Below are 13,769 nucleotides of genomic sequence, written 5' to 3' on the forward strand. Positions count from 1 at the left end.
CGCCCCGCCCCGCCCCATCCCGGCCCCGGCCCCGCCCCGGCCCATCCCAGCCCCGCCCCCAGCCCCGCCCCCAGCACCCCCCTTCCCCCCCGGCCCGGCCCGGCCCGGCCATGGCGGCCCCCGCCCGGCGGCTGCAGCTGACGCTGGCGCTGCTCAAGCCGGACGCGGTGGCCCATCCGCTCGTGTGCGAGGTGAGGGCTGGGCCGGGCCGGGCACGCCACGGCGTAGCGTAGCAGGCCTCGCCACGACCCCCCCCAGCGCCGCCTCTTCCCGCAGGCCGTGCACGCCGCCATCCTCCGTCACCGGTTCCTCATCGTCCGCGCCAAGGAGGTGCGGTGCGGCGCGGAGCAGAGCCGCCGCTTCTACCGGGAGCACGCAGGTACGAGCGGGGCTCAGGCCTGCCGGAGCGGGATGCTGCCCCGAGCCGGTGCCGACTCGGTCCGTGTCTGTCCGCAGGCCGTTTCTTCTACCAGCGGCTGGTGGAGTTCATGGCCAGGTACGTGCCGCGCTGTGCGCTGCCGTGACCCGTGTGCGGAGCGGCTCGCCGGCGCGTGCGGAGGTGGGAGGTTCTCGGCATCGTAGCCTGCCGTGACAGCAGTGATACCTGGCGGGTGGCACCCCGAAGGTGATAGAGGTCATCCTGTGGAGTAGGCCAGCAGTGCCAGCGCCGTGGCCTCGGTGCCGCGCTGGGACCGTGCCCGTCCCCGTGGCGTGGCAGAGCAGGCCAGGGCCCAGCGTGGCAGCTGTACTGTGCAGGTTTGTCAGGACGAATAACCTGTTTGTAATGAGCTCTTCATAATCTTTTCTCTTGCTGTTCCTGGGCCCTTGCTGCAGTGGCCCCATGTGGGCTTACATCCTGGCCCATGAGAATGCTGTCCCTCTCTGGAGATCCCTGATGGGACCCACTAAAGTGTTCCGAGCCCGACACAGCGACCCAGACTCCATCCGAGGTGCCTATGGCCTTACGGACACCAGGAACACGACCCATGGCTCAGGTAGGCATAGCATTCTTGGATGGTTCTTGGGGAGGCAGGAATGATGGTGCTTTGTCTGCCTTTGCTTTAGTTCTGGAGCTCCAAGTGAGCGATGTGTTCCCTTATGCAGATCACATGCACTCCTGGCCAGGTGCAGCCTAGCCAGGCACCTTTGGAGTGCAGCACATGTTTGTGGTGGCAGACTGGCATCTCATTGCCTTTCCCTCTCTTTTAACAGACTCACCTGCCTCAGCCAGCAGAGAAATTGCCTTTTTCTTCCCCGAGTTCGACGAGCAGCGCTGGTACGAGCAGGACGAGCCGCGGCTGCGGCGCGGGCAGCTGTTCTACAGCGCGCAGGAGCGCGTGCACCGCGTGCTCGGGGCTCAGCCGGCACAGGTGAGCGGAATTACCTGGCCAGGGCGTGCTTTGCTGGTCTGGCAGCCCTGTGGGCACTCTCCTCGGGCAGCAGACACAGATCTGTGCTGTGTGCCAGGGAGTGCAGGAGGGGGAAAGCAGCGTTGTGCTGCCTGGGATCAGATTGTTGGTGTAACAGGCAGATGCTGGGGGGCTGTAGGAAGAGTTCCCCCAGCAGTGCTCATGCTGACAGTCTGGCCATGCAGCTCACTGGCTCCCTGAGTTTTTTTGGGTGTGAACAGGTCAGGTGAGTTGGTCAAGGGCCAGGTGAAGCATGGGTTGCTTGTTCCAGGTGGGATTGGCCTGGGTTTGCTAATGGGAAGCCTCAGATTCTCCCAGCTGGCTGTTCCCACAGTGCCTTAGGGAGAAAAGAAAGAAGAAGGACGTGAAGAAAGACATCAGCAGGGCAAGATAAACTGTCCTGTCCTTGCTCACCTATAGCTGGGCTGGGAAATGAGGAGCTTTGCCAATAGCTCTGCATGTGAGAGCACTTGGAGCCCTCAGTGTCCACGGCCCGACTGGGTGCCGGGGCAGTTCCGTATCTTTGGGAAATGGGATGCACAAGGCCATTGAATTACCCAGATATGTGGTGGAACAATGGCAGGGTGGTGCAGAAGGGCTTAGTTGGGAGGTACAGAGCCAGGTCCTGGCGGCTGATTTGTGTTTCTCTCTGTGATGCTGTGTGAGATGTGTTCCTCAGTGGGGTTTCAGTCCATTTATGCTGTCTCCCTATGGGCTCCTTCCAGTGCTGCCATTTTAGTTACAGTGCCCTGTTGGAATTTCCGTTGGACACTCCCAAATGCTCGGGCTGGGGAAGGTGTGCTGTGCTGTGCTTGGGGCAGGAAAGCTGAGCTGAGATTCAGCAGAGCCCTGGTACATCACAGAGCCAGGGCAGGGACTCTCCAGGTGCTTCCAGACCCCTGTGAGGTGTTGGATAGTGACTGACTGGCTCTGTGGTGGAGAGCATGGCCCAGACTCACCCAACTCACGTGTTTGTGTTCCCTCCTCCTCCTGTCTGGGATCAAATGGTCATTGTTCTGTTCCAGGTACAGATCCAGGGATCTGCAGGACATCACTGCTGTCCCTGTCCTCAGCAATGTCCAGAGGGGATCTGCTCAGGATCCTGTGTGTCTTCACACAGGTCTGAGAGCTGTTGTACCCAGTGCTGTTGATACTTTATTGATATTTTGTCCGTTTTTTTAATTGATTCCCGGAGGTTTTGCTCAGATCTGTGTGTTTTTCTTTTAACTATTAAACTTGACTATTTTTCACCTTTCTTCTTTTATGTTGTGCTTTCTTTCTGGGATATTCCTTCGTAATGTCATTAACTGATAATTCCTGGCTCACACTTGCTGCTTTTGAAGTTTTGGTCTTTTTTCCTACTCACTTGCAATTGTTACACTTGGGAAAAGGGCCTTTTGAACACTGCCAGTGCAGAGAACTCTGCCAGCAGGATTATCACAGTGACACCACCTCAGAGCCACCGTGATTCAGGTACCTGCTGGGTGGCACCTTGACATTGCCCTGGCCCTGAGGCTGTACCTGAGCACAGGTGCTCAGACTGGGCAGCCCATTGCCCCAGGCAGAGGATTTATTGTGTGAATCTAAAGCTGTCCAGCAGACTTTATCAGAGACCTGAGGCTCAAGCACTTGGTGTTTGATGCAGGAGACAGTGTCAAAACTGATTTTTGATCTCCAAGGAAGTCTTACAAAATGTCACGGGTAACTCTGCTTGGAGGGCTCTAATCAAAGTGGGTTTGTTTGTTTTGGGTTTTTTCCCCATTTTCTTTTTCTTTTCCTTGTAAATACCCAGTAAGTGATTTTGCTTTTCCAGTGCTGCTTGCCCCATCCCTGGCAGTTTCCTGGGCTGAGCTGGATGGGCCTGGAGCAGCCTGGTGTAGTGGGTGACATCCCTGTTCATGGCAGGGGCATGGAGCTGGATAAGCTCCATGGTCCTCCCCAGCCCAAGCCGTTCCATGCTGATGGGTGTGTGTTACAGCAGCAAATCAGTCTCCCAGTTGGTCTCCAGCCGAGACAATGTGGCACCTCAGTACTGCTTTGAAGAGCCGTTTGAGATCCCTGTGTTTTCCTGGAAGCTGCAGGTGCCTGGCCCATCTGTGGGGTCTGTGCTGTGTGTCTGCAGCAGCTTCTGCCCCAGGTGCTGCTGCAAAGCTCTGCCTGGGGCACAAGGTCCAGCCCAGGCTCCTGCAGGGACACCTCAAGTGTGGAGCTGGGACAGGGCATCTCACAGGGACGTGTGAGTTTGGGCCTAAACTTGATCTGCTCTTGGAAGAAATGAGCAGGTTTGTGTCAGCACTGGAGGGGACAGCACAGTTTGGCCTGGGAAGAAGGGAAGGAAAGGCTTCAGAGGGAAATCAGTGCTGATCCCAGCCCAGGCCTGGCCTCAGTCCCTGCCACCACGGGCAGAACCCTCTCAGCTTGAGGAATTTCATTTGATTTATTGCTGTAACACAAACTTTTAGTAATTGATTCAGGTACTGAGGAAGACCCAAGCTAATGACTAAAGAAACACCCAGGGAAATACCTTTCCTCTACTTTCCCAGGTTCAGCTTCAGTCCAGCATCTTTTCTCCCCTCTTTTCCTGCAGGTTCTGCCCAGTCTCTCTGAGTCCCTGGGGGAGGTGACACAGCGCAGAGGGCTGGGCTGGGCTTTGCTTTTCTACTTGTTTCTTCCTCTTTCCTTCTTGTTTAGTCACTCATGGCACACGCACAGGCTTCAGTCCCTCAGGTGTGCACCTGCTCTGGTGTCATCCCTCCCTGGGCAGGTCTCTTCAGGGAGAAATGGGCCAGTGGGAATTTCATTAAGTTCTGGAGGAAAACACCATGTCCTGCACCTGGGCAGGGATGTTTCCATTTGCCAACACTCACATGAGGGACCAGAGAAGCATCTGGCTGTCCTGATGGCCATAAGTCACCCCTGAGTCAGCAATGCACCTCCGTGGTCTGACAGCATCCTCAGGTGTGGGAGCCAGAGCACTTGCCCATCCCCTCCTGGGGCACAGGTAAGGCCACATCTGGAGCATTGGCACCAGTTTTGGACTCCCCAGTGCAAGACAGCCTGGTCAGAACTGGAGTCCAGCATGGATTGATTAGGACATCTGAGAATCTGACAGGTAAGGAGAGGCTGAGGGCTGGGGCTGCTCAGACTTAGGAGCTCAGTGGGGTTTATCAGTGGGTAGAAGTTCCAGGTGTGAGCAGTGAAGGGAACCTCAGATGGACACAAGGCAATGGAAACGACCTGAAAACTGGTAATTTCACTGAGACACAAAAAACCCTCTTTTATTATTTTTATACTCCAAGGGTGATAAAATAAGGTCAGGTGCCCCTATGCCGAGGCAAGGCTCTGGCCTCAACACCCTCTGGAGTTCCTTTCTGTGCTCCTGGGCACGTGTGGACCCCGGGCTGTTGCTGCAGTGGCAGGGGATGCGCTGGGGCCACGTGGGCACCTGGGCTGCAGGTCAGGCCTCTCCTTCCTCCAGCATGGCCATAGCTCCTACCAGCCCCACCTCGGGGGCTCTCTTGCTGTTCAGTATGTCCCTCTCTGCAGCTGATCTGTGTTGGAACCCTGGATGCTGAGAATTTCAGACTTTGTGTGCTGACATGCACTGATCCCCAAGAGAACACTGCATTTGACCTGAGGCTGCGGAGAAGGCTTCCAGAATTGATTGAGAGCACTTGTATTGTGGGTGTGGAGTTTGTTAGAAGTGTGTGATATCACAGGGTGGAAAACTTAGAGTTTAAGGTTTTAGAATATAGTAATACATGTAGAGCAAGATGGAGGTTTTAGCATGGTAGCTGGTCCTTCTTCACCTTCTTCCTTCTTCTTCATGGGTTTGGGTGATTTTGTGTAATTGGACAGAAAACTCTGCATTGCGGACTTTGAGTGATTAGTTATTGGGTTAAAAGTGAAAATAATTTAGGTGTCTTTTCTTAATTGGATAGTTTAGCCTTAAAAGACCATGTACAGAAAGATTGTTAGCCATTTTGTAGCTTGTTAGTAGAATGCTGTAGAACTCACCACTCGTAATAGAGATAAGAAATAATAAACACCTGAGTCTGGACATGAAAACACTGTCTCGAGGGCTTCAATCTCCACCTTGACAGAGGCAGAAAAGAAGCCAAGAACCAGCAGATCTGCTCTTCTCACAACAGCCTGTATCCTGCTTTTCCCAGGTCCGGGGACAAGAAAGAATGGGTACAATGGAAATGCAGACAAATTTACCACTTCAGTGCTGGCTGTCTCTGCTAAAGCTGCATCTCACTGTGCAGAGCTAGAGACAAGGGTGTTGTAGGTGGCCAAAGATTTTGTGGATTTGATCTTGTATCAGGCTGTGGGTTCTCACATGGAAAAGAAAAGGAGCCTGTGAAAGCAGCCACAGAATCAAATCCCAGACAAACAGAAGTAATGGTGTTCAGGGAAGGCTGTGCCAGAGAAATCCAATCCATCCCCACACTGAAAGTTCCAAGGAATTAGATTTGGGGGTCACAACCCTGTTGTCCACAGTTTTCCCACAGAGTTGCTGTACAAAGCAGGAGGAATAAGGAGTGAGAGAAACACCAAACTGCAGAAAAAAATCCTCATAGATGGGGCCTGTTTTCTTCCTAGCACAGAAAATAAACGCTCTCCTGTAGGAGCGACAGGGGTAGGGCGGCTGGGACGGATGGAGACGAGAGATCTCTGAACTTGGGGTGGTGGAACTTGGGGTTTATTGCATAGGGCCAAGTGCAGGGCCCTGCTGGGAGCTGCCAGCCACAGCTCAGAGCAGGCCCGAGAGAAGAGCCCTAAAGAGAGAGAGCAAGAGGAAAAGAGAGCGAGGCTCCTGTTACAATACAGTAAATCTTCTGTGCTGAATATTTTAATTTTCAAGTACAAGATATAAATCTTATTGCATTTATATACAACTTATAAGAATCAGTACATTACCATACTGTGTTACATTTTAAACCCTAAAAACTCCTCTTTGGGCCCCCTCTGCTAAGCCAGTAGGGTCTGCTCTGACCCTTGGACCTGTCTGCAAGCAGAGGGTGTTGTTCCATCCAAAGGGATTACCTTCAGCCAGCCACACCATTGTTTTCCAGTTGTTCAGTAACTGAGGTATCTCAAAGCTTGCTTTCATTTCAATATTGCTAATAGTTTCCATATTCTCAACATCTTTTGCCAGGCAGTCATATTTATAAGGCTTTCCTGTTTCATCTTCCCCAGCTCTCCCACCTCATGCCCCAGACAGGCCAAGCATGGGCTGGATCTGGACACTGACCAAATGTAACTTTGAGTTTGATGTGATGCCACAGACCAGGAAAACCCCATGACAGACCAGACTCCTGTCAACACAGCCAAGCCATCCATTAAGTGGCTGCCTTGAACTTTTACCAGCCCAGAACTTTTAACAGCCCCCTGTGGGCCTCGTTTGCACATTCACAAACGTGCAGGGGAGCAGGTGGAGTGCTCTGGGCTTTCCTAATTGGCACTGGAGCTCCTGTTCCCACAGACAGGAGGCTGTGGGGAATGGGACCGAGCAGGCAGACTGGGAACACAGGAACTTCTCTCTCCAACTTCAGCCTCCTGGTAGAAGGGCACTAATTGGCCTCAGGGGCAGAGCTGGTGCCCACACCTGGATGAGGAGCCTCGGGCTGGCCCTGTGCAGCCGGGGACAGAGCAGTGGGAAGAAGGGGACAGGCAGCAGGTGCCAACACGGCCCAGAAAGACCATGAGCAACCACGAGGAAAAACTGCTGATCAGTGATGACAGAAGAGACTTTCCTTGGTGCTTTCTGAGCACAGGTTGGCCAGGAAGAGCCAGTGGCCCCAGGGCTGCTGCCGTGACCACACTTTCTATGTCCAGGCCCCTGCAGGTGTTGGACCTCCTCTGGGCAAGGGTGATGCCCCAGGGTAAGAGGCACTCTGTGTTTGTGAGTGCAGTGTTTGGGCTTCTGCAAACATCAGCACACTACAAACACCTGTAAATCTGGTCAGCTTTGGCCAGTTTATAGTTAGACCATAAAACTGCAACCCTTCTTGCCCAGTCTTCTTAAACACAAGTGTAAATTACACTGGACAAAAGCTTGAAACAGTACAATTTTCTTCAGACAAAAATCTCCTTGTCAAGTGTTGGGAGAGGAGTCTGCAGGAATCTGTGACCTCTCCCACAAGATGTGGGGTCAGGCTGTTGTCCTGTCTTGAACAGGCCAAAGTGGGAATGCCAAATTTAGCTTATTCTTATTCCTTGCCTGGTTCCAGTAACAGGTGGCCCTGACAATTTAGCTAAAAATAATTTGAAAAATCCTGAAGGAAGTGCTTTTCCTGAGGAAATCATTGTAAGAACCCCCTGAAATGTTATTATTGGAAAACCTGGTGAGAGTTTGATTCCAGCATCAGACTTGTGCTGGGCAGGGACTGCTGGTCCAAGCCATGCTTTGAGCAGGCCCTTGCAGCAGAGGTGGCTCGTCTGTGGCCAGGTGGGTGCTGAGAATCTCCAAGATCAGAGTCCAGGGCCTCTCAGGGCCTTTATCCAGTGTTCCAGGGTTTTTTTCCCTGAGATCCAGTGAGGATGTCTCCTGTTCCAGCTTGTCCAAGTTGCCTCTCTGGTCACCATGCAGCTGTGAGCAGAGTCTGTACCCGTCACCTCTCCCAATAACTTGAGGCAACTGCAGACTGTGGTCAGGGCCCCCTTTTCCTCACTCCAAAAACAGTGGGACATGGGAAAATCCTACTGAAGCGTGCCCATAGAGAGTTTTAAAAAGTCATGCTAGAATCACAGACTCTTAGATAGATTTGGGTTGAGAGGGACCTTAAAGCTCATCCAGTTGCACCCCCTGCCTGGGGCAGGGACATTTTCCACTAGACCAGGTCATTTCAAGCCCTGTTCAGCCTGGTCTAGGACACTTCAGGGATGTGGAAGCCCAAGTGGAGAAGAAAAGGGGAACACAAAAACACAAGCTCTAGGTTGTATGAAATCTGCTGGAACTGCTGTCTGGGTGACACCTGCAGGACAGGACAGTTTTAGTGCCCTCAGAGCTGCATCTGACACAACCAAAACCACTGAGGAGAAAAACCTGAGCATGAAACTCTTGCAGCCTCAGGGAGAAGCGCAGCTATCAACAACCCACTGAGCTCCCGAGCCAGGTGTGGCTGCAGGGATCCTGGGCCCAGAGGCTGCCTGGGCAGCAGCAGGGTGAGCAGGGATGAAGGCCAGGAGAGCTCTCAGTGGGCACATGTCAGAGCAGCAGCAATGTCAGGGAAAGCACCTCGTTCAGAGGGTGTGAAGAGGTCATGCTCTATCCAGAGGGCAGGGACAAGTGGAGAGTCACCAGGATCTGTCTTGGCACTTGTCCTGTGGAACATCCTCTTCGGTCGTAGGAAAGAGGTGAGAGTGCTCTCCTGCTCCAGGGCAGGGCCAGAAGGACTTGGACAGGCTGGGAAATGGAGCCAGAAGGAGCTGGTAAAATTCAACAAAGACAAATGCCAGGTCCTGTATCCAGCGCTCCCCCCAAAAAAACCACACCACAATCTCAGGAGAGGTCAGTGAGGACCCCCCCAGACAGGCTAGGGATGAAGCCCCACAATGAGAGCAGGGGCTGGAAGTGCTGAGTGGACTCTGCCCACAGGAGGAATGGCTTTGGGGACACCACGGAGCCGTTTGTCTGCCATCCCTGTCGGGAGGTTATCCCAAAACCAGCGCCACGCTCATTACAGGGGGACACGGAGGGAGGAGGAGGGGCGTCAGGCAAAAGCCCGACAAAACCCACCCCTTTCTAGTCCCCATCCTCAAAGGAAGCATTTGTGCCCATGTGGAGACCAGAACCAGCTGGCAGGGAGCTGAGATACAAGTGATGGTGATTTCTGCTGGAGAAAGAATTCTTGAGCAGGAAGGTGCATCCCTCAAAACAGCCAAGGAAACAGGACTGGGAGCAGCCACTGGTGCTACAACAGTGCCCTTGGCTTTGGGAGATAAGACACATGCTTGGAGAAGATAAGAGTCTGATTTTCAGAAGTGACAAGTGTTTATAGGGTCTGGGCCCAATCCTGAAGGATGCACCCCCAATTTGAGGTATTTGGTTTAAAAAACCATCTTCCTTAACATTTCACAAGTTCATGGAGATTTGATTTACTGCTGGACACCACTGGCCAGGTTTGATATCCATCAGAAGACCAGAGGGGGACCCAAACATGATATTTATTATCCTAAAGGCTGTTCTGAAGACGTGGACTACCAGAACTGAAATTTCAGGCATCCAGAGAGATTTCAGTATATTTTTTGTGCCAAGTATTGGTGGTCTCAGAAAAGTCCCTTTTCAAATATCAAAGTGGGAGGGGGTTTCTGCAGGTGCTGCCAGCATGTGCCTTCCCTAAAACGTTGGGAAAGTGACCAGGCTGTATTGGAATGCCATGGCACCAAATTTCAGTGTGAAACAAGGAAATGCTCATCACTGCCACAAGCAAAAGGTGTAATTTTGTAAACTCAAAGCAAACGAATGAAAAAGTCCCATTACTGTGGTCCCTCTGCCCTGCCAGCTCAGCTGCCCTGCCTGAGAGCTGCTCGAGAAAGGCAGAGCCCAGAGTCACTGTTCCATGTACACACAGGACACAGATCCACAGCTACAAACACACACACACACACACACACACACACACACACACACACACACACACACACACACACACGGCCACAGCCACAGCCACTCTTTTTTCACACTTGCTGCTTATCTTTTTCAGCCCCAGATACCCTCTGACACCCTCTGACACCCCAGCCCTGCATTTCCCCTCACTGAGGCTGCCACTCCCTTGGTATCTATGCTGGATTTCCACACAGGGTGTTCATCCCCATCTGGGGCTGTAGCTCACACTTTATTTCCCAGAAGATGCTACTGTTCAGCCTCTCATCTCTTGACATTCCAGACCCAGAGTTTATGCTTGGACCATCTCCTACGGCCCCACCATCAGGAGCAGAAGCTGCAAGGACACCAAATCAATAGTGCTTCCCTGCTATAGAAACATCAGGGCGCTCTCTCGACCTCCAGATTCACTCCCTGCAGCAGTCCTCGTTTCCTGGGGGTCCCACTTTACATTTCCCTGGCACTGCATGGTGAACTCCAGCTGAACTCACTTTATCAGGAACAGCTCCAGGCTCTGAGCAGGCAGTGCTCACCCAGCCATCTCACTGAGCTGGAGCCATCTCACTGCTGAGCCCTTCAAACACCCTGGGCACTGCTTGGTGCCTCCTGTGTCCAGCCAGTGCCACTGCTAGGGCTCTGTCCCTCCTGTCCAAGTCCTCTCCCAGGTCTCTGGACTACATCAGCTTCCCCACAGAGCTGAGCCTGAGCGGGCACGGTTAGCGCAGGTAGTGAGAGCACAGGGAGCGTAGGCGCCCTGCAGTCACCTCCTGCTGTGCCCCTACAGCTGTGGTGCTGCCAGCTTGGCCAAAGGCCAGCCCCCATCACTGCTCCTCTCTGCTGACAGCGGCAGGTGTGGGCACCTCACAGCCCTGCAACAGGTAAGATGGGGCTGTAGGAAGGACTTGGCACCCAGGAACTGCAGCTCCCAGCTCCTTCAGCAGCCTCCTCCCTTGCCCAGGCGCTGCAGCCCAGGTGCTGAAGAGCTGAAAGGCTGGAGCAAGAGTCCAGCACTGGTCAGCACCTGGCACAGCCCGGGGCAAGGCAGGAGGTCAGCTGTGTCACAAGGGCTTGGTCCCGTGGGCTCAGATCCCACTGCTGCAGGCTGCTGCTCCTCGCTCCTGTCCCTGAGCAGGAGCCACCTCTGGAAGCCGCTCCCCAGGGTCCCCACAGGGTTAAAAGCTTCTGCTGCGCTTGCAGCACGGAGGGCACACGGGCTTCTCGTCATGCAGGTAAGACAAACCAGCCACATGGAACATAGGACAGCACCTGGGGACAGCTTACTAAGGACTGGGTGCCATCCAGTCTCTGTTCTTGGCTGTGGAGGTGAGGAGCAAGGTTTCACCAGGATGCTGTCATGCACTGCTGGGGGGGAACCTGGTGCTGGCCCCCAGGGCTCTGGGTGGTCTGGGAAGGCTGTGGCTGCTGCTGCCTCCAATAGAGGCATCCAGTCCTTTCCAAGAGAAATGAATCCTGTGTTGTTATCTGCTCCCTCAGTTCAGCTGTGCCCTTGCACTTGCCCAAGGCTCAGGACCCCACCTCCCAGGGCTGAGTGCTCCAGGCTGCCTACTCTGCTCACCTGAGTGAGTACAGGTGCAGTGGCTTGGTGAGGAGAACCACATCCTCCTGCAAAGCAGCTTCCCTGCATGGGTACGGAGCACAAATGTGCTCCTGCACCAGCAGAACTGGTCTCTGGTTGGCTCACATGGCACTGTCACAAAGGTCCCTCCCATCTCCTGAGGGAAGGACAGGAACCTGGCCTGGCAATGGTGCCATCTGTGTTCCCTCTCTGCTTCCCATCCAGCCTTTCTGGCCTTGTCTTTTTTTGGTCTTTGCTCATTGAAGCACCTTGGCCCCATCCATGGCAGGGGCAGGGTGGGCAGCAGCAGCCCTGGCTGGATGTGCCCAGTGCACGCCACCCCCATCAGCCCCTGGCTGAAGTTCTGAACCAGAAATGCTTCCTCAGGCCTCCTCCATCTCTTGGACATGGTGATCACAGCTCCATGTGACAGTGAGCAAACCCCTTGTGCCAGGGTGAAAATTGAAATAGGATGATGGAAAAAAGGTGGGGAGTTCCAGGCCAGGAGATCTCTGCTGGCTTAAATTATCCTGTGAATCAACAAACCCCATGTGATGAGTTGCTCTTTCTTGGAACCTGTACTTTTGTGAGTGGAACCCCTGCTTTGTGAGAGCTGGTTATTACAGAGGAGGAAACAGGGTAAAGAAAAAAAAATTAACTGGTGCAGGGTGATGCCATATCCCCGGCCCAGGGCTGGGGAAGAACAAGCTCAGTGACAGCATCTAGGGGATGCTGTGACCTGAGCAGGGGCAGGGAAACATTTACTCAGAATAAATACATCCAGGAGGGGGAGAGACACATGCTTGGAATAGTCATCAGGACGAGGGGCTGGGTAGGCAAAGAACTCCAAGAGGTGTGGGTGGATGCCCCCTGCTCTTGGGTTTTTCTGTGTGCTTCTTCTGCAGTCAGGTACCCAGCATGGGATGGCAGCTCTTTGGACTCCAAAATCCCAGCATCTGTGAAATCTGAACTCAGGAAACTTTCAGCCACCAGGGAGATGGGATCAGAGCTGTACCATTAGGGAACCCCATGCCTCACGGGGGGCTGTGCTCTAGTCCCCTGGCTTACAGTCCCCCCGTCTCCTCAGGGCTCACTTCTGCCCAAAGCCTGACCCAGCTTGCCCCATGGCAGGTACGAACCAGACACAGGTGACGGAGTTTGTGCTCCTGGGCTTTTCCCACGGCCGGCCCTTCCTCTTTGCTCTTTTCCTGGCCATTTACCTGGCTACCCTGCTGGGCAACTCTGCAATTCTCTCCCTCGTGTCCCTGGATGCCCACCTCCACAGCCCCATGTACTTCTTCCTTAGTCACCTGTCCTGCCTGGACCTTTGCTACTCATCAGTGACGGTGCCCAAACTCCTGGCGAACGCTTTGCGCCCGCGGGCCACCATCTCCTACGGGGGGTGCCTGGCGCAGACGTTCCTGCTGATGTGGTGCGCGGGGGCCGAGTGCGCGCTGCTGGCCCTCATGGCCTACGACCGCTTCGCCGCCGTGTGCCAGCCCCTGCGCTACTGCCAGGCCCTGCGCCGCAGCACCTGCGCCGCCGCTGCCGCCGGCTGCTGGCTCTGGGGGCTGCTGGACTCGGCCCTGCACACGCTCCTGGCGGCCCGGCTCTCCTTCTGCGGGGCTGCCCAGCTCCAGCACATCTTCTGCGACGTGCCGCCACTGCTGGGGGCCGCCTGCAGCGACACCCGCCCCAACGAGCTGGCCCTCCACGTCTCCAGCATCTTTGTGGGACTCAGTCCCTTTCTGCTAGTTGTCATCTCCTACCTTTGCATCCTGGCCACCGTCCTTGGGATGCCACTGGCCACCAGCCGGCGCAAGGCCTTCTCCACCTGCTCTGCACACCTGATCGTGGTCACCCTGTACTTCGTGGCAGCCAACCTGAACTACAACCGGCCCAGCTCGGGCTACTCCCCGGCAGCTGACACGCTGGTCTCTGTGCTGTACTGCATCATCATCCCCATGCTGAACCCCCTCGTCTACAGCCTCCGCAACCAGGAGGTGTGGGGGGCCCTGCGGAAGGCTGTGCGGGTGAGCGCCACACCAGGCTCCCCGGGCAACAACGCCTGAGCGGTGCCAGGGCTGCCACAGGCTGCCAACAGGGCGCTGCCACTGCAATGTCCATCCGTGGGATGTCTGTGACAGCACAGCGAGCCTGGGGCTCCCAGCCC

At 54.6% G+C, this 13,769-nt stretch overlaps 2 protein-coding genes across 2 annotated transcripts; both read left to right on the plus strand.

The window, feature by feature from the left end:
- The first annotated feature begins 68 nt into the window (after window positions 1-68).
- NME6 (NME/NM23 nucleoside diphosphate kinase 6) lies at window positions 69-2,664 on the plus strand. The gene is made up of 6 exons (XM_059847715.1): window positions 69-191; window positions 277-379; window positions 457-496; window positions 835-995; window positions 1,213-1,370; window positions 2,435-2,664. Exons 1-6 carry the CDS (start codon window positions 111-113, stop codon window positions 2,558-2,560), a joined length of 669 nt encoding a protein of 222 aa, XP_059703698.1. The 5' UTR covers window positions 69-110; the 3' UTR covers window positions 2,561-2,664.
- A 10,056-nt stretch (window positions 2,665-12,720) lies between these two features.
- LOC132327972 (olfactory receptor 5V1-like) lies at window positions 12,721-13,668 on the plus strand. The gene has a single exon (XM_059847714.1). The coding sequence runs from the start codon at window positions 12,721-12,723 to the stop codon at window positions 13,666-13,668; it is 948 nt and encodes a 315-aa protein (XP_059703697.1).
- The last annotated feature ends 101 nt before the right edge of the window (window positions 13,669-13,769 follow it).

The sequence above is a fragment of the Haemorhous mexicanus genome, chromosome 5 (assembly GCF_027477595.1).
Source record: "Haemorhous mexicanus isolate bHaeMex1 chromosome 5, bHaeMex1.pri, whole genome shotgun sequence".
Taxonomy (NCBI): domain Eukaryota; kingdom Metazoa; phylum Chordata; class Aves; order Passeriformes; family Fringillidae; genus Haemorhous; species Haemorhous mexicanus.